Source organism: Pteropus medius, unplaced genomic scaffold (assembly GCF_902729225.1).
Source record: "Pteropus medius unplaced genomic scaffold, Ma_sr-lr_union100, whole genome shotgun sequence".
Classification (NCBI taxonomy): Eukaryota; Metazoa; Chordata; class Mammalia; order Chiroptera; family Pteropodidae; genus Pteropus; species Pteropus medius.
In genome coordinates this window covers 6,900,301-6,924,265 of record NW_024342471.1, presented here as the reverse complement: position 1 = coordinate 6,924,265, position 23,965 = coordinate 6,900,301, and the positions used below count along the sequence as shown (strand labels likewise).

General features: G+C 41.0%; 1 protein-coding gene and 1 long non-coding RNA gene across 3 annotated transcripts; both read left to right on the top strand.

Annotated features, from left to right (window-relative positions):
- Positions 1-200: 200 nt before the first annotated feature.
- COMMD7 (COMM domain containing 7) lies at positions 201-22,369 on the top strand. 2 transcript variants are annotated; one of them, XM_039864062.1, is made up of 9 exons: positions 201-360; positions 6,185-6,238; positions 6,338-6,440; positions 15,097-15,153; positions 15,233-15,270; positions 15,741-15,831; positions 16,147-16,196; positions 16,592-16,640; positions 17,261-22,369. In XM_039864062.1, the coding sequence occupies exons 1-9, from the start codon at positions 277-279 to the stop codon at positions 17,335-17,337; spliced, it is 603 nt and encodes a 200-aa protein (XP_039719996.1). In that variant the 5' UTR covers positions 201-276; the 3' UTR covers positions 17,338-22,369. The 2 variants fall into 2 exon arrangements, with proteins under 2 accessions (XP_039719996.1, XP_039719997.1); XM_039864063.1 differs by having other exon boundaries at positions 6,188-6,238; positions 17,261-18,014.
- LOC120603543 (uncharacterized) lies at positions 8,497-11,381 on the top strand. Its single transcript, XR_005653040.1, has 2 exons — positions 8,497-10,617; positions 11,065-11,381. It is a non-coding gene; the product is annotated as an uncharacterized LOC120603543 (long non-coding RNA).
- Positions 22,370-23,965: the final 1,596 nt, after the last annotated feature.

Here is a 23,965-nt window from a genome sequence, read left to right as displayed (position 1 = left end):
GGCTCCCCCAGCTCGCCCCGCCCTGCGGCGGGGGACCCCGGTGTGTCCATGAGGGCGCCCCGCCCCCACGCCCACAGTCCGCGCGCGTCCGCGGCTCGGCGAGGGCGCCCCGCCCCGCACTCGGGCCGGCCGGGGGAGGAGCGCCGCGGCGGAGGCGGCCGAGGCCGGCCCGTGGCGAAAGTGCGGCTGCGGAAGCGCGGGGAGGCGGACGGCGGCTGAGGAGGAAGCTCGGGGAGGCAGTGGGAGCTGCGGGGCCCGAGGAGCCAGGAGGACGCCATGGGCCGCCTGCACTGCATGCAGGACCCGGTGCCCGAGGCTGTGGGTGGCGACATGCAGCAGCTGAACCAGCTGGGCGCGCAGGTGGGCCCGGTGGTCAGGTGCTGGGTACTCGGGGACTGCGGGGCAGGGCCCGAGGTGGTGCCGGGAGGGCTGAGGCGGAGCCTGGGAGTAAGGCCGAGGGCCGCCCGGAGAGACCAGACCGAACAACATTCGGGGTGCGTTATGGCTTTAGGAGGATTCTGGGAGGAGCTGAGAGGAATTGGGGTCTGAAATGAGTTTGGGGAGGCAAGGGGTGTCGGGAGGCCTAAGGGCAAGCTGAGGGGTCTTAGAGGCGTTTGGTGGACCCAGAGGTGGGACTGGGGGACTTCTGGGAACGAGCAGAGTTTGAGGGGTCCCAGAAGAGAAACTGAGGGGCGTCTTGATGACCCTCAAGTGAGTTTGGGGAACTGAAGTAAAAGGGCATTGGAAGCCTGAGTTTGGGGGTTCAAAGAGGACGCTGGTGATGACATTCTCTTCTCGCCTTCCCAGTTAAGGGAAATACCTGGTAGTCCCCAAAGAAAGAAACCATATATTCCCTACACTGTGCAGGGCCCGGCCTTGATTTTGCGATTATACATAAACCGCTTCCCAGTTAAGGGAAATAGATACCTGATAGTCCCCAAAGAAAGAAACCATATATTCCCTACACTGTGTAAGGCCCGGCCTTGTTGGTAGTGAAGCTGGCAAAGCCGGTTTGTTCCTTCGCAGGCCACTGGTGCTAGCCAGTCAACCTTGGAGGCTTCCTGCTCCTGCGCTGGTTGGGATGTCTCTTTCATGCCACCAAGACAGCCAAAATAAATAGCTTAAAGTGACACTTCTCAGCACCACTGCAAAGGTGCATTTCTGTTGCTGATTGTAACTTCCCAAGAGAGTGTGGCTTTTTCTTTCATCTCAGATCTCCCACAACTTAACTGTTTTCTCATAAAGTAATGGTGACAGTACTTATAATGCCAGTCAGGTTTTCAGGCTGCTGTGTCCAGTAGAAATAAATTGCAAATCACATGTCTAACTTTACATTTTCCTAGCAGCCACATTTAAAAATCAAAACAAAAGAAGTTAATATTTTTTCTTTAATCCACTATGTCAAAATATTATTTCAATTTATAATTCATATAAAAATATCATTGGGATATTTTACTTTTGGTACTAAGTTCTGATTCTGGTATGTATTTTACATTTATAGCATATCTCAAATTAGCCCTTTTCAAGTGCTCAGTGGTTACAAGTAGCTAGCTAGTGGCCACTATACTGGACAGCACAGTTCTAAGTGCTTTTATGTGTGTTAACTCTTTGAGCCCTTGTGACCACCCTACAAGGTCGGTATTGTTATCCTCATTTTGCAGGTGAGGATACTGAATTACAGAGTGGTTAAATAAAAATAACTATCATTTATTGAGCATGTACCATGTGTCAGGCACTATTTTAAGTGCTTTATGTATAACCGCTAAATGTTAGGCGTTATTTATTCCCATTTTACAGGTAAGAAAAATGATTGAGAGAAATAAGTAGACCTGTTTAAAGTCAGACAGCCCAGAATTAGTGGAGCCAGGAATTCAAGACCGGATGTCTGACTTCATTCATATCCTGCGGAATTAAACACACTAGAACGGAGCTTTGTAGATGATCTTCCGAACCAGGTAGCTTAGTTTTTACTTGTTTGTGTCAGCATTTTCTGGAAGACTTCCATTTAGGGAATAAGGAAGACTACTGTAAAAATCTTTAAACATACACCAAAACTAATATAATATTGTGTGCTTACTATAATTAAAAAAAAAAAGCTTTAAACTACTGGATTGTAGGTTAATCCTTAAGGTTACCTCCAACTTGGAAGTCATAGAAAATATAAACCACTTCCTTTAAGGTCAGAGCTTGACTCATTTTCTAACTTGAAACATAGTCTAAACCTCTACCTTTGTTTTTAATACAGAAAGCTTTTTCCTGGTAAGCAACTTACCAGAATCCTTTGGGCTATTTTCTCCCCTATTGCTGTGTGATCAAACTTCTCTTGGTACCCACTATTAGCTGAATTTATTTTGAGATCTGAGGCCTAGGCCCCAATGAGAAAAAAAGAATCATTGTATTAACATAGGCATCACCATTTATTGCTCATTCAGTGGATATTTATCTGAATGCCAACTATACACCAACTAGCCACCGAACCCAGTGATGTTTACAAAGACTAATGGACATGGCCTGTTGTGCTGGGGAAGTTGTGACTCACTAGGGCAGGTCAGAAAATGGATATGAAATACAGTACTAAGTGTATCTGAATGTGCTCTCTGATGTCCTAGGTCATGTGGAACCTTGGAAATGGGTGGATTTATAAAATAATCACTTTTAGAATGATTATGAGAAGAAATTCAGAAAAATGTAAAGAAAAACATGGCCTACACTTAGCTATAAATGAAAGCAACATACACACGTTAGACAATTCAAACAATATTCAAAGGTATAAAATTAAAACTCTTTTCTCTTGTCCCCAGAAATCATTTTAATAGTTTCTTGTGTATCTATAGGAAAAAAAGTCTGTATCTGCCATCATACTTAGATATCTCATAAAAAAATTTTTGTACATAAAAGGGATTGCATGACATTCCTTGAAATGGATCTACCATAATTTATTTAACCAGTCTCCTATTAATAGACACTTATATTGCTTTCAGTTTTTTTTGTTTTTGTGAACAATGCTGTCAGCTAACTGCTTTGTGTAAATGTGTCTGAGTTTATTTTTTTGAACATGTCTGAAGGGTATACTTGCAGTGAAATTACTAGGTCAAGGGATATGATCATTTAAAAATTAGATGCAGATTGCTAAATTGCCCTCCAGAAATGTTGCCCTAGTCTATCCTCTCATCAGCAGTGAGCATTTCTGTTTTTTTCTACTTCCACCAGCACTCCTGTCATCAGACTTTTATTTTTAAAGATCCGATAAATGAAAAAACAACCAAAAAAACCTGGTATCTCCTTGTTTTACTGATTTGCATTTCTCTAGAATGTGACCTTGAGCATCTTTTCATGTTTACTGGTAAGAATAGTTAAGATTTTGATTTTTCAAATAGAGGCTGGTGAGCTTTCCAGGGGGAGACATCTGTGCTGGTACAAAGGCAAAGAATGGGAGAAAGTGTTCAGGGAAGATTTATTCAATTGAAACTGTTTCCTTATAATAATTAAGTTGCTGTGACCATACAAAGCCATACAAGGAACCTTCTCTGCTAAAACTTGTTCCTGTTCCTGTTCCTTATCAAGATTGAAAATTCTAAGTGCCCCCAGGTGAGGTTCCAAAAGGGAGCTTCAGAAGAATCTGGGTAGGTCCCTTTTTTGTTGGGAGTGTCTGGTATCTTGGCCTGGGCTTTGAAGGAGTAGGAGGGTTTGGAGTGGAGATAGGGATGTGGGTGTGTAGCAGCCTAAGGACCAGATTAGCTTCGGGCCCCTCTAAAGAGGCGAGGTGGGGGATGAGACCTCACAAGGACTGTTAGGCTGAATGTTAGGCTGGGGCCTGGAAATGGAAAAGCAGTTGGAAAGCTCCTCAGCCGTCCTATTTTTTAGAAGGTGCTGGGTGGCATAGGAAATGCAGTTGGCCAAAGATTTGACAGTTCCACCGATTTCCAGCAAAATAATATAATAATAATAATAATAATAATGTTATTATTAATGAAAAACTAACAAATAGTTTGAAGATACATTCTCAAGCCAGTCCTGAATGTTCTTGTTTTTACTCTATAGAATCAACAGTTAGGTAAGGTTAATACCCGCTATCATAAATACTGCAGAAAGGCCACCCCTGGATCAGCCTTGGTTAAAATGTTTTCTGGGAATATTAAAGTTTTGAGAAAGCAGACACTTCTATGCCATTGGCTGGTAGGAGTGTAAATCTGTACAACTTCTTTATAAGTCAGTTTGTCAACATTTTTTCAGAATTCAAAATGCATATATCTTTTGACCTAGGATGCATTTTAAGAATTTATCTTATAGACATATGTCACAAAGAAATATATGGGAAGATATTCATTGCAGGATTGTTTATAGCAACACCAACAAAACACACACACACACTAATGGCCATCTCCAGGAAGCTAAATTATGCTAACTATATAATAGAATGTCATGCAGTTGTGAAAAGAGCTGGGTAGACTTATATCTGCTCACTTGAGTTTAAAAAGGCAAGGTGCAGAGAGTGGGTTCAGTATAAAATAATGGGAAAGCAAGAGAGGTGTTAGCAATAACTGGGGAGTAGGACTGAGGTAGGGGCAGGGGAAAAGAGACATTTTATAATCTTTTATGCTAGTTGGATCTTTTCAAAACCTTGCACATATTTTTTATATGTTCGAAGACTAATTTTAAAACAATACATTTTTGAATAAAATAATACAGAGCCGTGCCAGGAGTTTGTGTGGAGTTTAGTGGGACATAGCAAAAGGGGCAGGTGCATTTGGCAATCATGTCACATGTACAACTTTGGAGACTTTGAGCTAAAGTATCTGCATGTAATCTTTTTTTAATGTATTGCTTCAGGAAGGTGGATCAAATGGTATAGTGACTAATTATGGCCATGATAATTGCTAACATTTGCCTCTAGCCTAGAGGCTTTGCGTATGCTACCTTTAGTATATTCTGGATGCTATGTATTATTACTTTTGTTTTCCCTATGGGGACTAAGACACAGAGAGGCTAAATGACTTCTCCAAGGTCACTTGAGTTGTCAGTAGCAAAAAACACCGATTCACATCTAGGTCTTTTAAACTCTTGCGTCTTAACTTTCCCCACTGTGCCCCACACTGTCCATTGGGAGGAAACAAGGGAAAGTAATGTCTCAATCTGCTTGGGCCACCATAACAAAACACCATAGATTAGGTGGCTTTAACAACAGAAATTTATTTCTCACAGTTCTGGAGGCTGGTAAATCCAAGATCAAGGTGCCAACAGATTTAGTTCCTGGTGAGACCTCTCTTCCTGGCTTGCAGATAGCTGCTTTCTCATGCATCCTCACACGACATGTGTCTCACACAGAGAGAGCTCTGTTGTCTCTTCCTCTTCCAAGAGCATCAGCCATTTGGGATTAGGGTCCCACCTTTGACCTCATTTAACCCTTGTTACCTCCTCATAGGCTCTGTCTCCAAATACAGTAATAAATTCAACACTGGAATTTTGGGGGACACAAACATCCAGTCCTTTACAATACCAATAAAGAGAAGATTTACATGTACAAAAGAATAAGAGGCTGTTCTAAGACAATATATAATAAAGTGTTAAACATTACCATTTTATTATATATTAAATATTGTAATAAAACAATAAAGTATATACACACATGTTTATTATGGGTGAAAAAAAACAAAATATGGACAGACAAAACAGAAGAAATTAAAAATCACCCAAAATCTCACCACACAAAAGTAGCTGCTTTTAAAAAGCTAGGTAGAGAAAAAGTTTATATGGTATGTTACCATTTACGTGTGGGGGTGGGAGAAATTACATATTTGGATTGGCTTATGTTTGAATGATACGTGGAAGTATAAACAAAAGAAGTAACTGCTATTAATATTCCAGTGTTCCAGTGAATTTCCCTTTCAGGCCGTGTATGTATTTCCTCGTGTATATTTGGACTCTTGAGATGTATGTGTGCACATGTGTATCTCCCAAGCATCCAAATAAAATATACAAGTTTTTCAGACAATATAGTGACATAGATATATTGACACTGGTGGTGGGTATTGTGACTATTTTTAACTTTAAGATGATCGAAACAAGTATCAACACTGGTGTTTTGTTTTTTTTTTTTTCCTCTCTTAAGGGTCTATAGTTGGATGGGATGTGGGAACACTGACCAGGAATACGATTTTACTGATGTTCTGTGTTCTATTCACAGCAGTTCTCAGCCCTGACAGAAGTGCTTTTTCACTTCCTAACTGAGCCAAAAGAGGTAAAGTATTTTATGATAAGTAGAGTTCCTGAGTGTGGGTCTGTAGTCCTGAGATGCTTAGAAAGTGAAGGCCTGGTTTGTGCTGTTCTCTCTCTGCAGGTAGAAAGGTTCCTGGCTCAGCTCTCTGAATTTGCCACCACCAATCAGATCAGCCTTGGCCCCCTCAGAAGCATCGTAAAAAGCCTCCTTCTGGTTCCAAATGGTGAGTAGCCTCTCTCAGCAGCTGAGGTCAGAGACATTACTTGAACATTCCTTCAGTCCACAGAGTCGACAAGCGTGCTTTGGGCACTGAGCCAGAGCATTCAGTAGTGAACCAGACATGGGCGGGTCTCAGTCTAGGTAGGGAACCAGGTAAACAGATAACCCTGGTGTGGTATAATAGAGGTACAGTTCAAAGTACAGCCTGCATCCTGGCTTCAGTCCCCAAACTGCTATCTGGTCCTCTACGCAATAAGCACAGAAATTGAGAGTAAGCGTTTAGAAATTTTTGTAGCAATTTGACAAAGTCTCTTGAATCTAATCATTTTTTAATTGGGGCTTGTATTTTTTTTTAATGTGGTAAAATATATATAACATAAACTTTTTTTAACCATTTGGGGCTGGTATTTTATCTGTGTTTTTTCATTTCTTATTTCTAGGAATTAATTTTCATTGTATTTTAGAAAAATATGGGAATGGATTGAAAATTAAAAAGATAGGTAGGTCTTTTGCCACAGACGTTCCAGAAGCAGAGTGCCTAGAGTAGTCAGGAAGTTTCTAGCCGGGGGGTAGGTGATCACAAAGGTTTAGCTGTCCATCACAGCACTGTTTATGATAGAGAAAAATCAGAAACAGTCAAATTACGCTGCAGCTGGTGATTGGTCTAAGGAGCTATTGTCCATTTTTTCTGGGGAACATCCTGGCGGTCAAGAATTCACAGTTCTGAGTTAGATGGACCTCATTGTGAGTCCCAGTCTGTCACTTGATAAGTAGTTTGACTTTGGCAAGGTACCCATCTCCCCCAACCACTAGCAACAATCCCTCCTTAACATGTTTACCCCATCTAAGCTTGTGGGGCGGGGGGGCTTTTGAAGATTAATTAAATAATGTAAATAAAATGCCTAGCACAGTATACCTCAGTAAAAAGTTGCTCCTTTTTTTTTTTCAAACTATGTTGTAATTTAAAAAAATGCTGTTGAGAAAATGTAATGATTTGGAAAACCTTTCACAATATACTGTTTAATAAAAATAGTAGTTTACAAAGCTTTCTACCACAGTCCTATTTTTGTAAAAAAAAGAAAAGGAAGGAAGGGGGAGGGAGGGAGGAGGAGGGAGGAGAGAGGGAAGGAAGCGAAGGACATGAAGGAAGGAAGGCTGAAGGAAGGAAGGAAGCTGAAGGATGAAGATGAAGGAAGAAGGAAGGAAGGAAGGAAGGAAGGAAGGAAGGAAAGAAGGAAAGAAGGAAGGAAGGAAGGAAAGAAGGAAAGAAGGAAGGAAAGAAGGAAAGAAAAAGAGAAAGACTTAACTGTGGCTATATCTGTGTAGTAGAACTGCAGGTTGTTTTAATTGTTTATTTTTGGCTATGTATTATCTAAAAAGTTGCTAGAATTAATTTGGCAATTTAATTAAAAGTTAATTTTATTTAAAGAGGAGCAACATTTGAGCCCAGTCTTAAAGAACAAATACATGTTGACTAGGCTGAGTGGAGATAAAACAGCATCGCTGGTTTGTACATTTTAAAAATCAGTAATAAGCTGGTTTTCCCAAGATTTCAGCCCATCAGTTCACTGAAAGTTGGGGTACTGTCAGGTACCTTCGCATACCCTAGTTCAGATCCTCTCCTTGCCCAGTCTTCTCCTCCAGAGGTTCTGGGAGTTTGAATCATCCCCGAGGTTTCCAGCTGTGAAATTTATGATCCTGTTTGTGTGATTCTTGTATTCTTTGCCCTCATGGCAGGTTAAAGGCATGTGAACCTCAGGGCTGGATGGCAACTTGTAGTCTTTTTAACACAGGAGTGTTAAAAAGTGTTGGCTGTAGTGTATCTTGGACTGAAAGTATCTTTTAGTTAATCCATTTCCTATTGCTGGCCATTTTAGTCGTTCTAACTTTTCATTCTTAGAAACAGTGCTGCACTTGTGACAGCATGGATCGACCTAAAGGGAATTATGTGAAGTGAAATAAGTCAGACAGAGAAAGAATCTCCTAATCTCACTTATATGTGGAATCTAAAGAACAAAGTAAACAAAACAGAAACAGACTCCTAAAAGAAAACGATGATTGCCAGATGGGAAGGAGGGGTGGGGAGTTCTGGATGAAAAAGATGAAGGGATTAAGAAGTACAAATTGGTAGTTATAGATTATTCATGGGGATGTTAAAAAAAGAAAAAAACAAAAACAAAAAACCTGCTACAGTGAACATCCTTAGCACATTGGTGTACTCACTGTATGTGAGCATTCTGTAGGGAAGGTGCTCCGAGTACAGAACCAGCAGTCTTTATTCTCATTGTCTAGACTACACCTGTGGGAATGGGTTTGCCTGCAGGTAGAGATCCATCTTCGCAACAGCTGTCATGGACACTGATTTTCGGGAGACCTCTGTCTGGCGTCCCTGCCTCCATTCTTTCTTATCTTTCTCATCTCTGCTCCCCACCGCAGTCCATCCTGTCAGTCTGCCTCGAGTTCTTCCCAGCCCCTGAGCCGCAGCCCCTGTGCCGCCTCTTTCAGAAAGCCTTCCTAAACCACTTGAGTCCACAGTGAGATACGGTATTTCTTTCCTCTCACCCACTGAGATACGGTATTTTTATCTGCCACTCAATTTGAACCATAATCATTTACTTTTCTATTGTTCATACTGCTTTGTACGTGTCTATCTCATGGCTCTGACAGATAGCTAGTTTCTTGAAGTCATGTGCTACATTCCGAAGCTACAGTTACAAGAAAACTAATGGCGTAGAGCGGGTGCTTAGTACATGTTGGGTGAGGTGGACTGAATTTGCGAGATCCTGTGCGTCTCCCAGGGGATGTTGGATGTATATTTATCAAGCAGAATTGATTATCACTGTTTATAGAAGATTGTTTTCTATAGATGCAGAGAATACTGAGAACTTATACTATACCAATCCAGACATGGGCTTTGCAGGTTCACTGGATTTGACTGTTGGTCACGATACCTAACGTAGTTATTTGACCTTGGACAAATCAGCCTCTTGGAGCCTCAGTTTCTTATCTGAATAATGGACTAATAAGAGCAGTTTATGGTGGTGGCATAGGAATAATTGAGTATATATGTAAAGCACTTAATACAGGACTTGCTAAACTTGAGCTTTATGTATCGATAGTTCAGTTAGTTTCAGCCCCATACCTCAATATCGAATTATGAGATAAAACTTTCTTTCAGCTAATGGAGAGGATCTGAATTCACCTCTTGACTATGTAATGCCCCAAAGCTTTTCAAGCTTTTCAAGTTCTAGAATTGAAGTCTCAGATTTGCTGTTCTTCTCAGTTAGCTCTCAACAGTTTGTTTGTTTCACTCTTCTTTTTGTCCTCGTGCAATCTGACTGTTTTCCTGCAGAGTTTTCCTGCTTGAATTCTCCATTTCTTCCAGAGTGTCTCCTCACATCTGGCATTGTAGTTTGTAAGTCTCTTGACTGCTTCCTCATCCCTTGGCCTTCGTGTGTCATTTTTTTCCCCAGGCCCAGAGTCTGCCATCCCAGAGCAAGTTCGTTGGCCCTCCATGCCTTGTTGTGGCAGTAACATCTCCACCTCTCTTCTCTCATTCAGATTCTACTTTGCCCTTCTACAGTGCAACTTGGAACCTGCCACTTCTCTCAACAATTTACTTTATATAATGAAGTCTGTAGTCCTTAATTTGGCTTTCAGAGTCTTTTCCAACCTAATCTGAAATGTAAGACCTTCATTCTCTTCCACTCCCCTCATCCCGGTCCTGCCTTTGCAGTAAGACCTCATTGTAGAAGCATAGCTTATTAGCACTGAAGGGGCCTCAAGAACCCTCCAGATCAGTCTTCCCCAAATTGGTGTCTTCATTCAGAAAAGACTTCAGTGGTCAGACAGGTCTGAAATACTGTCTTCCCACCTCTCCAGCCTTGGAACCTTGGAGATTCACATACATTAACATATCTTTGTCTCTGAAAAATCCTACAGTAAAGAAACCTGCTTAACCAGTATCTGAAACAGTTAATCATGGAACTTTTTTTTTTTTTTTTTGGCAGAGGGAGGGTCAGGTAAAAGCTATGGAAAGCACTGATCTAGTCTAAACTTTGTCTTGCAGATAAAGAAGCAGACCCCTAACAGAAGGGGAGTAACTTGCTTTAGATCTTACAGTGGAAATGCCTGAGCTAGAACCTCCCTTGATTGGCCGAAAGCCTAGTGGATTTCTTATGGTATTCTTTTACTATTTAGTATGTAATTCTTAAAAACACTTGACTTCAACAATTATCAACCCGTGGCCAAATTGTTTCTTCTGTACCCCACCCACTTCTCCTCTCTGCTCTCCAAACTGCATTATTTTAAAACAAATCTAAATCTCTCAGACATCATATCATAATGAATGAATTCCTGAATACTTACTTATGTATCTCTAAAAGATAAAGGAATTCTTCAAACCCTTATCAAATCATAATCCCATTATCATATCTAAAATTAAAATATGCAGCCAGTGTTCAGATTTTCCCGTTATCTCACACATTTTGTTTATAGTTGACCCTTACATTGCATTTGATTACTGGGTGGTCCTTGTATGCTTACTTGTCACTATGGCTAATTAACAGCTCTGAAACCTTGAGCCAAATTACTTAACCTCTCTAAGAATTATTATTTTTTTTTTTTAGGGAGAAAGCAGAGCTTATACTAAGTAGCTCATACATTGTTACAAGAATGGAGAAAGATAATAAATATAAAGTGCTCAATAAATGGTAGCTGTACCACTGCTGATATTATGATTGTCATTGTCATTACGAGTTGTTTCCGGGACAAGATTACAGATAACTTGGCTATAGGGCCACTTGTTAGGCCTGTTTTTATTTTAATAACTTAGCAAGATGTCTGTCTGTGTGGGTGCTCACTAACTAATGCTTTTTTTAAAAGCGATAATTCCCCTTCCCCACTCCCAAAAGAGTTCTTTCTGGCTGGGCAAAAAAAAAAAAAACCAGCATTGGACAGTAGTTACAAATGGTATTTAATCAGCTGTAGGACTACGTTACCCAAGATTTCCAGGCTTACTCCTTTTTATTACTTTTCTCTATGGCACTTTTCACCTTATAATACTCCACATGGTTTACTTATTTTTTACATTATTGTTTCGGTCTGTCTCCTCCCAACAGAATACAAACCTCATGAGGGCAGAGGTTGTTGCCCGTTGGGTTCATCAATGTTTCCCAGCACAGTGCTGGCACATAGCGGGTGCACAGTAAATCCACGCACAGTGACCATGACCTGTGTTCCCCATTGAGCCTCGCAGGGGTAAATTCAACTAGTCAACCACCAGGGTAGGAATCACTGAATGAATGTAGGCTACCATCCTCTCCCATCTTCCTCCTGCAGGAGTTTTCACCAAGGCTTAGTTCTATTCCTTGGGTTTCCTTTATTACACTGAATAAGTTTACGTGGATTTGGGGCTAGAACAATGTTTGCTTATTTTCTTCCTATTTCCTGACAAAACTGAAGTGCTCACTCCTACATATACTTGTGTTTTCCCCCATACTCTTTACGAAGGGTTTGCCTTCATAAACTATCCCAGATAGTTGTCTGTCTGTGTTTAAAGAAGAACATTCTCAAATTTCACCTAGTGATGTTCTGGCAATGCCAGCTATGGAGTTCACGCAGTTTTATGTTTGGTATAGGGTCTGGGCTGCAGGACTGTCTTGTGCTTAAGACAAAGGAATCACCAAAGGAGAAAGCTGAAAAGGAAGTTAAGAGCTATAGTCAATACTGTATTATAAATTTCAAAATTTCATTTAACATTAAGAGACTAAATGTTAAATGTTCTCATCACAAAAAAGAAAGGATAATTATGGGATGTGATAGAGGTGTTAGCTAATGTTATGGTAATCGTATTGCAGTATATAAATGTATCAAATCAACACCTTAAACTTAATGTTATGTGTCAATTGTATCTCTATTAAAAAAATGAATGGATGGAAGGAAGGAATTAAGGGCCTGAGGCCTAGCATGACACAAATAAACTTAAGTATGGCTCCTTCCTGCCTAAGGTAATGGCAGGATGGAGAGCTTGCCCTTTGGTCCCTGCGGTTGGGAGCCTTTGTTGTCAGTCACTGTCCAGGCATTCATTGCCTGGTATTGCTTCACTGGAACAACATCTCAGAATGACCTGATGTAGAAAGAGCTTGGGTTTAGGGATCCCTTGGCCTATAAGCTACTTGTCTCTGCTACTTGCCAGCTGTTGTGGCCCTGGGCAATTTATTTAAATTGCTTTTTTTTTTTTTTTGTAAATAACATTTTTTTAATAATAGAAAAGCACGAGAAAGGAAATAAAATGGCTCACAATTTTACCACCTTCACATAAAAAAAAAGAAAAAAACCTACATGCAGCTAGAAAATTTTTAAATAACAGAAAGGAAGAGAAGTCCCACCCAATCCCTTTTCCCAAAGATGTCTACTCTTAAGTTTTTGTGGATATGTTCAGAAGAAATGTGTCTTACATCTGCCTACTTAGCTGTTGGATAAGGATATAATTAAAGCTGTAAATAAGAATGTATACAGTATACCCTCTTTATTATGTACAAGGAATCATACTGTGCTGATTTTTTACCTTTCCTTTTCTTCGTTTAATTACATTTTGCACATCAAGAGCTACCTCATTCTTTTTAAAGCCTGCATGGTATTCCCTTGTATGGATTCTTTAAGCATGTTTTCATTGAGTGTCAACCAACAAACAGTGCCAGACTCTTTTCTAGGAGCTTGGGCCACAGTGGTACTCGAAAGAGATCCAATCCTTCCTCTCGTGGAACTGATATTCTTGTGGGAAAATTGACAATAAACATATAACATAAAATTGTGTGGTTATAAATGCAATACGGAAAAGTACAGCAGTGTGTGGGTACAAGCGAAGAGCAGCAGCACTTGAAATAGAGTGGTCAGGGAGCCTTTTGGAGGTAAGATTCAAGGGGAGGTGAAGGAAGTGTTGGAATGAGCCCTGTGCCTATTTGAGAGTGTCCTCAGCAGGCAGAACTGCAAGGGCAAATGCCTGAAGGTAGGAACTTGCAGAGGATATTATAGGAAAAGCTGAATAAGCAAGGGAGAGAACTTAGGAGTTCTAGAGGAGACCAGATCATGCAGGGCATTGTAAGAGCTTCAGATTTTACTGTAAGCGCAACCAGAACTATTAGAGGATTTTGAACAGAGAGACATGGTGTGACTTAAGTTTTAACAAAATCGCCGTGATATCTAGGCTGCTGTGTGGATGCACCGAAAGCAGCCTGCCTTCCCGACTTTTTATCTCTACTACCGACATTACTAAAGAGCTCCCCACGTGTATCTCAGTGTACTTTGGGGGTCATATCTGTTGGGCAAATTCTTAACAGTGCAATTGTTGACTGTGTGCCTCTTCCAGATTTTCTCCCTGCAAAGCTTAATCTTTAGTTTCCTGGTAAATTAAAGGTTTCAATAATAATACCCACTTCAGGGTGCTTTGGGATCATCAAGCAAAGTGTCGGGTTTGAGCTGGATATACACGAAGGAGTGTATGTATGTGTGATAGTTGTGAGTTAATTGGATTGGCTAGGAAGTGGCCCCCTTCTTGGAGGGCCTTTATAGCCAAGGTTTCCTGGGGTCTTGTCTTTTTTTATTTCCCTGTGGCTTCCTTGCTCCGTCTGATTTTGGAGATAAAAGATTTCCTCCCTTTGTTTACTTAGTTTATTTTGCAGGGGATAACAGCCTTTAAGATTGTTTTTCTGGAGTGATGTGGGGGTAGGGACTTAGGTTTAGGGTATAACTTCAGGGCCCTCCCTGGAGTTGGTGATGGATGTCTTCTTATTGTTTAATTAGTCATCATCTAGAAGACTAAGAAGTGGAAAAATTTTTAAGTGGTTGCCAAATTGTGACTCTAGGTTGTAGCCTGCAGGTTAAATATTGAGAAGACCAGATTTCTGGCAATGCTTTGTTTTCAGGAATTGGAGCTTGCAGGCAGAACAAAGCAGCTCCCATAGGGGTATATGTTCCAGGGCTTCTGAGGGGAAGGTTCTGTGGCCTCCTTGGACGTGACCTGTGAAGTGTAGAGGCCAAACTGTTTAGTCCATCTGGGTGTACCTCCTGAAAGCTGATTTTCTAGGGCAGCACTGTCCACTAGAACTTTCTATGTAGATGGAAATGGGCTATAATCTACACCGTCCGGTACCATCACCACTCAGCACATGTGCTATTGAGCACTCGAAATAGCAAGTGCAACTGAGGAACAGAATTTTAAATTTTATTTAATTTTGATTAATTTAAATAACCACACGTTTAGTGGTTATGTATTACACAATGCGGTTTTAGACTCTTGCCCCTGAGCCCAGCCTGACATTGAGCTTCCCCGACTTTGCTCCAGGAATCTGTGGCCTTATCAGATAGATCAGTTGCCCCCATCCCCAAGTTCACAGAGTTTTTTCTTTTGTCTCTAAGGGCTTCCATAATTTGGGGAGGGGCGGTTACACACTTGCATTGTACAATAAACAAAACAGGCTGTCTTGTTCTCCACTTGTCTCAGGAGTGCTTTTCCCTCCAGCTGGATTGAGATCTTCCTGGAGCTGAGTCTTTGCATAATTCTTTTGTCATCTACATCCTATAGGTTGTGCTTATTAAATATTTACTGTCAACTGAGTAATCGATTTGCTCGTTTCAACTGATTTTTTCCCGTGTCTCAGGTGCCTTAAAGAAGAGTCTCACAGCCGAGCAGGTCCAGGCTGATTTCATAACTCTGGGTAGGTCATCACCAAGGTTGCTCAGGGTGACAGGCCTTGTGGCTCTATTATATTAATGTCTCCTTATATTCTCTTACAGGTCTTAGTGAAGAGAAAGCCACTTACTTTTCCGAAAAGGTACCATGATTCCTCTTAATCAAGGTTAATTAAGATTGCTTGCTTTTATTTCACAAAAAGAAACAAATGGGATTTGCCAACTAAGGAAAAACCATCAATCATTTTATATCATTTCCACAGCTTAATATTTTTCATTTGGTTTCATGCAAATGACATATATCCAGCTTTTAAATAGCACTATTTAGTGCGTCTCTAATTTTTGTGCATTTTTGAGTGTATCCCTCTGATTTGACTGAATATGAATGTCATGCAGTTGTTCCAACCTAGATTAAGTCTTGGACTGAAAAGAAACATGTCTTCTTCCTTTCTATATGCCCCCATCCCCCAGATCTGTGCATATAGACCCAACCCTTGATTCTTCATTCTTCCTACTGTCTGTATAAATAACTAAACATGGCTGTGTTGGGGGCAGAACAAAGAGGGGGGATTTTTCCCATCGTTATGACTTTGGCTTTTTGCTTTTGTTGCAGTGGAAGCAAAATGCCCCCACCCTTGCTCGATGGGCCATAGGTCAAACTCTGATGATTAACCAGCTTATAGATATGGAGTGGAAATTCGGAGGTAACTAGTTAAAGCCAGTCTCGGGTCCTTTGGGTGATATAGGGTTGGGTTGCAGAGGCTTTTAGATAACTTCAATGGGAAGAGGTGTCCTTGGTCCTCAAAGACCATTGGGGCCAGCAGCTGCTTCTCTATATTGCCATCCACATTCAGCAGCTGTCGCTATCCACAGCTCTCGATAAGTCAACTTCCTGAAAAGCACATTTTGCTGTCCTCATACTCACCCGCACATGGCTACTGCTGCACAGCCTGCAAGACTGGGGTCTTTAGAGTAGGTCCTCAACCAGCCACTTACTAGTTTTCTCTTTTGTGTCATAGTGACATCTGGGAGCAGCGAACTGGAAAAAGTGGGAAGTATTTTTTTACAGGTAAGTCTTCTGACCTTCGAAAATGGGTAGATTTTTGACTTGATTAAAAGTTATTAAATCTACACTGGGTTTCTTTAAATATCCATTTAAATGGATGTTCCACTGTAGTGCCTTAGATAGCTCAGAGCAATGTAGTCAGCCAAAGACATGGTCACTAACATGCTTGCTTTCAGATTGATAAGATCCAGGTAGTCTTAAAAGTTTGATTGTTCCTGTAATCTTGGGTATTGTTAGAAGTTTTGGTGGTGGACAGTCAAGACTGCTTCTGTATAACTCTCAAGTCAGAAACAATGCTTTGATATTTAAGTGAAAGTTCAGGTTTCAAGAATTTCTTTGCCCCAGTAGTTCTCCTTTTAATTTAAAGTTTTTCTTTCTTTTTTTTGTTTCCCCATCAGTTAAAGTTGGTGGTTAAGAAAGGAAATCAAATTGAAAATTTGTATATAGGTGAGTCCAGATACCCATTTGAACCTTTCTACTTCTGCTGCTTCTTTGTTCTACTTTTTCTACTTCTGTGTTCTCTTCACTCAGTGGGCTCACACATCATTCCTTCCAGAAAAAAAAGTCAGTACTGAGCTGTGTTACAACCACTGCCTTTCCTCTCGTAAAAGATAGTGCAAGGATCATTAATAAGCCATCGGCAGGTTGGCGACCCCACAGTTGAAGAGCCTTTCTGAAAAAGGGAAGATGTGGGGGTGGGGGTGGGGGTGGGGCTGGTAGACAGATGGCAAAGATTGAAGAGCAAGAAGCTCTTGCTCTAGAAGTCACATTGAACATCCTGAGTAATGGCCTTTCGTCTCTGTGCAGTGGAGTTAGGTCGTTTTAAACACCTCTCCTTTTTTATGGAGCAGAGAGCTTTCCTCTGTTCAAGGCTCTCAGGTGTTTCTTTTTGTTTGTTTGGTTGGTTTTTTGTTTTTGTTTTTGTTTTTTTAATCAGTTACCCATCAAGAGCTGCCTGGATGTACTAAGTCGAAAAAGAAAAAAAAAACTCTGGGTAGAAACTAATTTTCTTGGATGATTCTTTGGAATTGGAAACATTTACCTAAAGCTGAATTTTCTCCCCCCAGAATTAACCTTGCCTCAGTTCTACAGCTTCCTGCATGAGATGGAGCGAGTCAGAACCAGCATGGAGTGTTTGAGCTGATTTCTGCCCCCCTGCACCTCCAAATCACCCCCTTGCCTGCCTCTTCCTTTTCCTTGGGTGACTGCTCTGAGAGGCACCTCACTCCGGCCTGTGGGGCATTGATTTGGCCCTGCTTGCTTCTTGGGAGCCAGGTGCAAAGGTTTCTGAAAAACAACAGGATTAAGTACTTAAAGAGCCCTACACAATTACCCTGTAAACTCTTTGTTAAGGGAACCTCCACCACCTATCTCCCAGGACACTTGTTAGATATTCAAACAGGCTATTGCATCTCAGATTCAGGGAAGGAAATAAGTTGAGTCACCTCCTCATCAAAGTTCCAGAGTAAACAAATGGTGCCATCGTGCAATATACACCCCGATCACCCTCCCCCACAAAAAACAAGGGCTTGTTTATGGCGGAGGAAGAGGCAGACTATGAATGACACACATGGGGAGCTCACAAGGAGATTTCTGCTCTCTATGGTTGTGGTGGTGGTGCATTGCTAATCAGTTTTTAATGGGGCATCTGTATAAATACATGCTTGGTCTACTCTGAAAAGAACTGAGGCAAAACTCTATTTCCAGTTTTGCCCTGTTATGTTGTAATGAGGCAGGCCTTTTGAGGCTGTTTTAGCTTGTTTGGGTTCAAGCTGACCACCTCTGTTGGTTAGATGATGAATTAAAAAGTTCTGAAGAAAAGGTCTACATCCAGTTGTCTTTATATATGGATTAAAGAGTCATCTGCCTTGCAAAGAGCTAGTGCTTTGATCTTAAAAAGTTATCTTCCTGGTTTTCCTGAAGGCACCGAGTCTTCAGTGAAATTAGCTATTGTCTGAAGTTGGAATTTGTAAGAGCAGTTCAGGGGAAACTCAGGTTAAAAACATGAAAAGCGGAACATATCAGTGCTTTGTATTCAAATGACCTTAACCCCCACCTAGCACGGGACTTCTCTTCCTCCTACCTCTCCCTTCCTGCTTAGAAATTTTTTAAATTTTTAAATAGATAATATGTACCCATGATTCAAAAGATACAGTGTAAAATAATTCCTTCTTACTCCCATTTCCCAGTTACCTAGTTCTCTTCCCCAGAGGCAACCATGGTTACTAGTTTATTCTGTGTTCTTCTGGAGATATTTCATGCTTTTGCATAGAGTTTGACTTTTTCCCCCCATACAAATAGTAGTATATTGCACACACAGCATCCTGCACTTTGCTTTTTTCCACTTGGAGGTCATTTCATATCAGAAGAGAAAGAGCAGCCTCATTCTTTGTACCAAATGTACGATGTTTTCAAATGGATGATTTATTTAACCATTTTTCTATTGATGGGTGTTTAGGTCGTTTCCATTCTTTTATAAGCAATGCTGAAACTGAATGTTTTTGTATCTATGTCATTTTGCATGTATGGAACTACATTTTTAAGGTAACTATATGAATGTGGAATTGCTGGGTCAAAGAATATGTTCATTTATCAAAGAGCATTAAAAGGAATAAAGCAAAAAGCCCCTCTGTGCTCTTTCCCAGTTACGCAGTTCCCCTACTGCCCTCCTCCAACAGGTGACCCCTGCTGATAGTTTCTTAGGTACCTTTCCAGAGGGTTTTTACCCCACATATAAGCAGTAGGAATTAAAATTTGTACTCTTTTTTTGTTGTTTACACAGATGATTATACACTATACACAACTACTTTTAATATATCTTGGAGATCTTTCCATATCAGTACACAGAGTCTGTATCTCTTTCTGTGGTGGTAGCATATTCTGATATGTGGATGGGTCATAACCAGCATTTGCAGTTTTGGTAAATAGTGCCGGTATTAGGTTCTCCAGAGAACCAACAGTGTGTGTGCACACACACATGTACGTGGAGAGAGAGATTCATTTTAAAGGCTTAGTTCACATGATTATGGAGGCTCGTTAAGTCCGAAATTTGCAGGAGAGGCTGGCTAGAGACCCGGGAGGAGTTGCAGATACAGTCCAAAGGCAGTCTGCTGGGGGAAACAGGGGAGTTAGTCTTTGTTCTACTAAGACCTTCAACTGATTAGATGAGGTCAACCCACATTATGGAAGGGAATCTGCTTTATTCCGATTTAAAAGTCCATCATTTTAAATGTTAATCTCATCCAAAAAACACTTTTATAAAAATATCCAGAATAATATTTGACCAATATCTGGGTATAGTGGCCCACCGGAGTTAATACACAAAGTTAATCATCACAGTGCCAAACCAACTTTTATAGAGATTGTTCCAATTTATGCAAGTTTACTGTTCACAATACCAAAAAAGAGCAAATTGTTGCCTTTGGACAGCATCCAAGACTGTCCACGAGGTTTCCAAGAACCTCACGTGCTTGAGACCATTAGACCATTAGAATCCAGTGTAAAAAAAAAAATCACAATGTCAGAACAGGAAGCCACCTAAATACAATCTAGTTAAGTCCACTCACATTACAGATGGGGAGATGGAGGCCTAGAAAAATGAAACTGGTCAGTGGTCAGTGGTCTGTGCTGCCCTGTGAGCCATGGGGTCCCAAGAGACCTGAAGGGGATTCAGCCCAGCAAACCATCATCCAGTGCTGGTCCCAGCCAGGGGTCTCTGTGCAAGTTGGACCCAGCTAGCCACTGGATAGATTCTGACCAAGGAGCTCCTTGCACTGCCCAATTCATGCCTGCCCGCCCCACCTGGATCACAACAATGGCTTCCTGATGCCACCCCACCCCCGCCCCCCACCACCAATCACCTCACAGCTCCTACAATCCAGCTGTTTCCTGCATGAGCATTCTTATGGGCAAGTCTCATGTCAGCCAACAGATCCAAACACAGCTCTGCAGAGTGCCCAGGGTAAAGTTCAAACTTAGCACACCAAGCCCCACATCCTGGCTCTCATACATTTTTCACCACTCCATCTCCACTGCTCCCTGGAAAGTGAGCATCTAGTCTACCAGACTGCTGATGCCATGAGGCCATCTGCTTCTTCTTTTCTTGGGACTACAACACTTCCCCACACTTCAAGATGTAAGGTCCAGAACACTTCTAAGGGCCTACCTGACTCCTTCATTCCTCTGCTGCAGGGGCCAGGAGTACAGGCTCTGTAGTCAAACCACTCAGGTTCCAGTTCTGGTCCCCATGCTTACCAACTGTATGGCCTCAGGCAAGACTCTAACCTCAGATTTCCCCTTTGTGAACTGGGTATATAGTTCTTGCCTCACAGGGTTATTGGGCACATTACTTAGCACAATACCTATTCAACCAAGGGTGAGCTCTTCTTTGTCAAACTTGTATAATCGTTTCCAGGATTCTCCTCCCTGCTAGCCTGTGGGCTTCTTGATAAGAGACTTATTTTTCAGCTCAGTAACCCCAACACTTGGTATCAGTCAGTTCCACTGCCCCCTCACACCTGGTAATAGTCCCTATTGCTAGTTGAAATGAGGCTGTGGTAGATCCTCCATGGCAGGACTGTTAACAAACTTGCCTGGCTTTAGAAGAAGAAATCTTGGGAAGTTGGTTTGATTGTTTGTTGGTCGGTTTTAACATAGATCATAGATAAGTCTTTAGTGTAAGGCAGCCAGGCTGGGCACCCATCCTCCAAGGGCTACCTTTAAGAGTAATGGAACACTTGCTCCCAGATTCACAGACATTCTTGGAGCGCCTCCTATGGGCAGGGCTTCCCTGAGCCCTGTGGGAGTAGGGCAATAAACTATGGTACACGGATAATCAACAGTTTGTCTTTTCAAGACCCTGTTTCTATCAAAAGGAGATTGTATCCTCACTCTCATTTGCTATAGTTCAGATCCTATTGTGAATTCCAGGAACTATTCCAGCCCCTTTGTTGCATTGGAATGTTGTCACAAATATAATCTACTGAATAAGAAGCCTTGATCAGAGCCCGCCCGCCCATAAACTGTTAGGGATTTTGCAGCATTGCTGGGGGATTTGAGCAGGTTTTCTTACTGTTAGCATTTCCTCTTTGCATCGGCTCACTCTCAATAAATAGTTCCTATTCTGCTTAGAAATCTGCTGTCTGTTAGCCTAGTCTTTGGCTGCAGGTTATTTATATTTTATTTACTTTTGGAGGATAGTGTTCCTTAAGATGGCAATGGTCAGGCCAAGAGAAGATCAACCAGAAATACCTGTATTCTTTCCCTGGAGGAAAAAAGACTCTCCTGGTTGGGATTGGAGGAAGATGTTCACTGTTCAGTTCTGACACTGTCGTTTCTTTTTACTCTAGTGATATTTTTTGTTAAGAAAAAAAAAAAAGCAGGTGATGACAAGGAAAATTCCCAAATAGTCCAAGTGGTCAGCTGCTTCCCAGTGGACTAGCTAGCTGCCTCACACACAGCATTCACTGCAGTGTAGAAATGGACTTTTCAAAAGAGAGATAACCCAATGACAGATATTTTCCTGAGCATATTTGGTCTTTTCTGGACTGTATTTTTTTTTTTTTACATGTGTCATATTTCACAAAGACATTTCAGAATTTCTGCTAAAAGTGCTACGGATAATGTCTGATGGATAATACCTTGTATTTGGACAGCAGTGTGCTTTTTTTTTTTGAGGGGAGTCAAGTTTATTAAGGCATAATTTATAATCGGTGAAATTCACTCTTTTTAAAAGTACAGTTCGATGAGTTATGATAAATGTCAACGACCATGTAACCGCCACCACAATCAAGTTATAAAATATATCCATCACCCCAAAAAGTTCCCTCATGAGTCTTTATAGTCCGCCCTCTCTCCTCACCCCCAGTCCTGGCAACCACTGACCCGATTCCTGTCTCCACAGTTTACCTCTTCCAGAATGTTGTGTAAACGGAATCATTCAGTATATAGTCTTTTGTGCCTCACTTCCTCTACTGAGCATGATGCTTTCCAGATTCATCTATGTTATCGACATGTCAGTAGTTTTTTTTCCTTTTTAAGCCTGGCCTGTATTCCATAGTGTGGATACATCCCAGTTGTGTGTTTGTTGTTTGTTTTTGTTTTTTATATGTTTACTGGTGACCGATGGACAGGGTTATTTCCTGCTTTGGTAATTATGAATAAAGAACATCACTAAAGTTTCCAGCATTCATTTCTTCACATACATCATCTTGTTTTGAAACTCAGGACACCCTGAAAATTGGGTGTTGTTGCACCAGTGTCTGAGAAAAAGGATACACCACGGGTTACACTTGCATGAGGACACATGGCAGTTATTGTGTCCTAGAAAGGGTTTTGTTTGTTTGTTACTGAGATATAATCCACATTTCATAAAATTTCAATTAGAAAGGTCTTAACGGAACCTATGTAACTTAGAAAGTATCACAAAATCAAACCCCCACTGAAACATTTCCAAGAATATTTTATTTTTTACCCTGTGTTAAAGCAGGAGGAATCTTAAAATATCATCTCTTGATTCAGATGGGATTTATAATGTGTAAACCTATGATTAATAAAATGTACTAGTCCAAAATAAACTAAAATTTATATTAGCAAATAATTGAAAACAGTCTTGTATCGGGCAATAAGGGAATTAGTTACATATATATATATTATGGTATAGGTATCTAACGGAATAGCATGCAGCCATTGAAACTAATATTGAAGAAGATGGTAATAGAAAGGATCATGGTCATGATGTAAAAGCAAAAAAAAACAGGTTACAAGATAGTAAGATTAAAGTGAATCTACTCTTGTAAAAAATGTTTACAGAGAAATAAACTAAGTGGATAAAGTGGATATAAAAGAAATTGTTATCAGAGGTTATTTCTCAGCCATGGAATTACATATTTTTAATTTTTTCTTTTGCTTATCTGTAGCGTCCAAATTCTTCAATATAAGCATAAATTAATGTGCTCTATTTATAGTGATAACATGTGAAAGGTGCACAATAAAACATTCAAACAGAACTGAAAAAAGATAAAAAGTCAAAACAAGTCCTTTCCCTCCCCACCCCCACCCCCGCCATATTGCTAAGAACATCTTTTTGTAAAAAACATTTTCCAGCCAAAACAACTGAACTTCCTCCACACCAACTTCCTGAATTATTTCTAGATGCCTCGTCTCTAATGAGGCCATGATGATTCCCTAGGGCTGATGTGGGCCCACACCTGGGCATCTTCAATTCCTCCAGCAGGTGGTCCCACTTCTCTCTCAAGGCCCCTTTGGAGCCAGCTCCTTACCATTTCTTTTTATCGCTGCTCCCATCTTGACAATACTTTAGATTCAGAACAGCTTTAGTCATGTCACTACTTTCATAAAATCCATAAGGAAGGAAAGGAAGCAGAGGGGAAAAAAAGAAAAGGAAAAGGGAAAGGGAGGGGAGGCAAGGAAAAGAAGAAGAAAGAAAGAAAATGAAAAGAAAGAAGCTTTAGTTCTTTCCTTCCCAGAGCTCGCATTACCTCCTTTAATGCTTCCTGCTAATGTGGTAGAATGTGAGCTCTGAAGTCAGACCTGGGTTCAAGTCCCCCCCTTACCATCTGTGTTCACAGATGCACTCATTTGGTGAGAATGTTGGCCGCTTGCTGTGTACCAGCTCCGGAGCTAAGCTGTGTATGACCTTGAACTTTGCTTCACCTCTCTGCACCATTGAGGTTCATCTGTAAAGTGGAGAAAGTGTCTACCTCACAGAGTAATTGTGAGAACTGAACGAGGTGGTCTCTGTAGGGTACCAA

Coding starts and splice junctions, on each gene's coding strand:
- COMMD7 (XM_039864062.1), top strand. CDS start 277: ATGGGCCGCCTGCACTGCATGCAGGACCCGGTGCCCGAGGCTGTGGGT. Junction 15,271..15,740: donor CCACTTACTTTTCCGAAAAG/GTACCATGATTC, acceptor CTTTTGTTGCAG/TGGAAGCAAAATGCCCCCAC. Junction 15,832..16,146: donor TATGGAGTGGAAATTCGGAG/GTAACTAGTTAA, acceptor TTTGTGTCATAG/TGACATCTGGGAGCAGCGAA.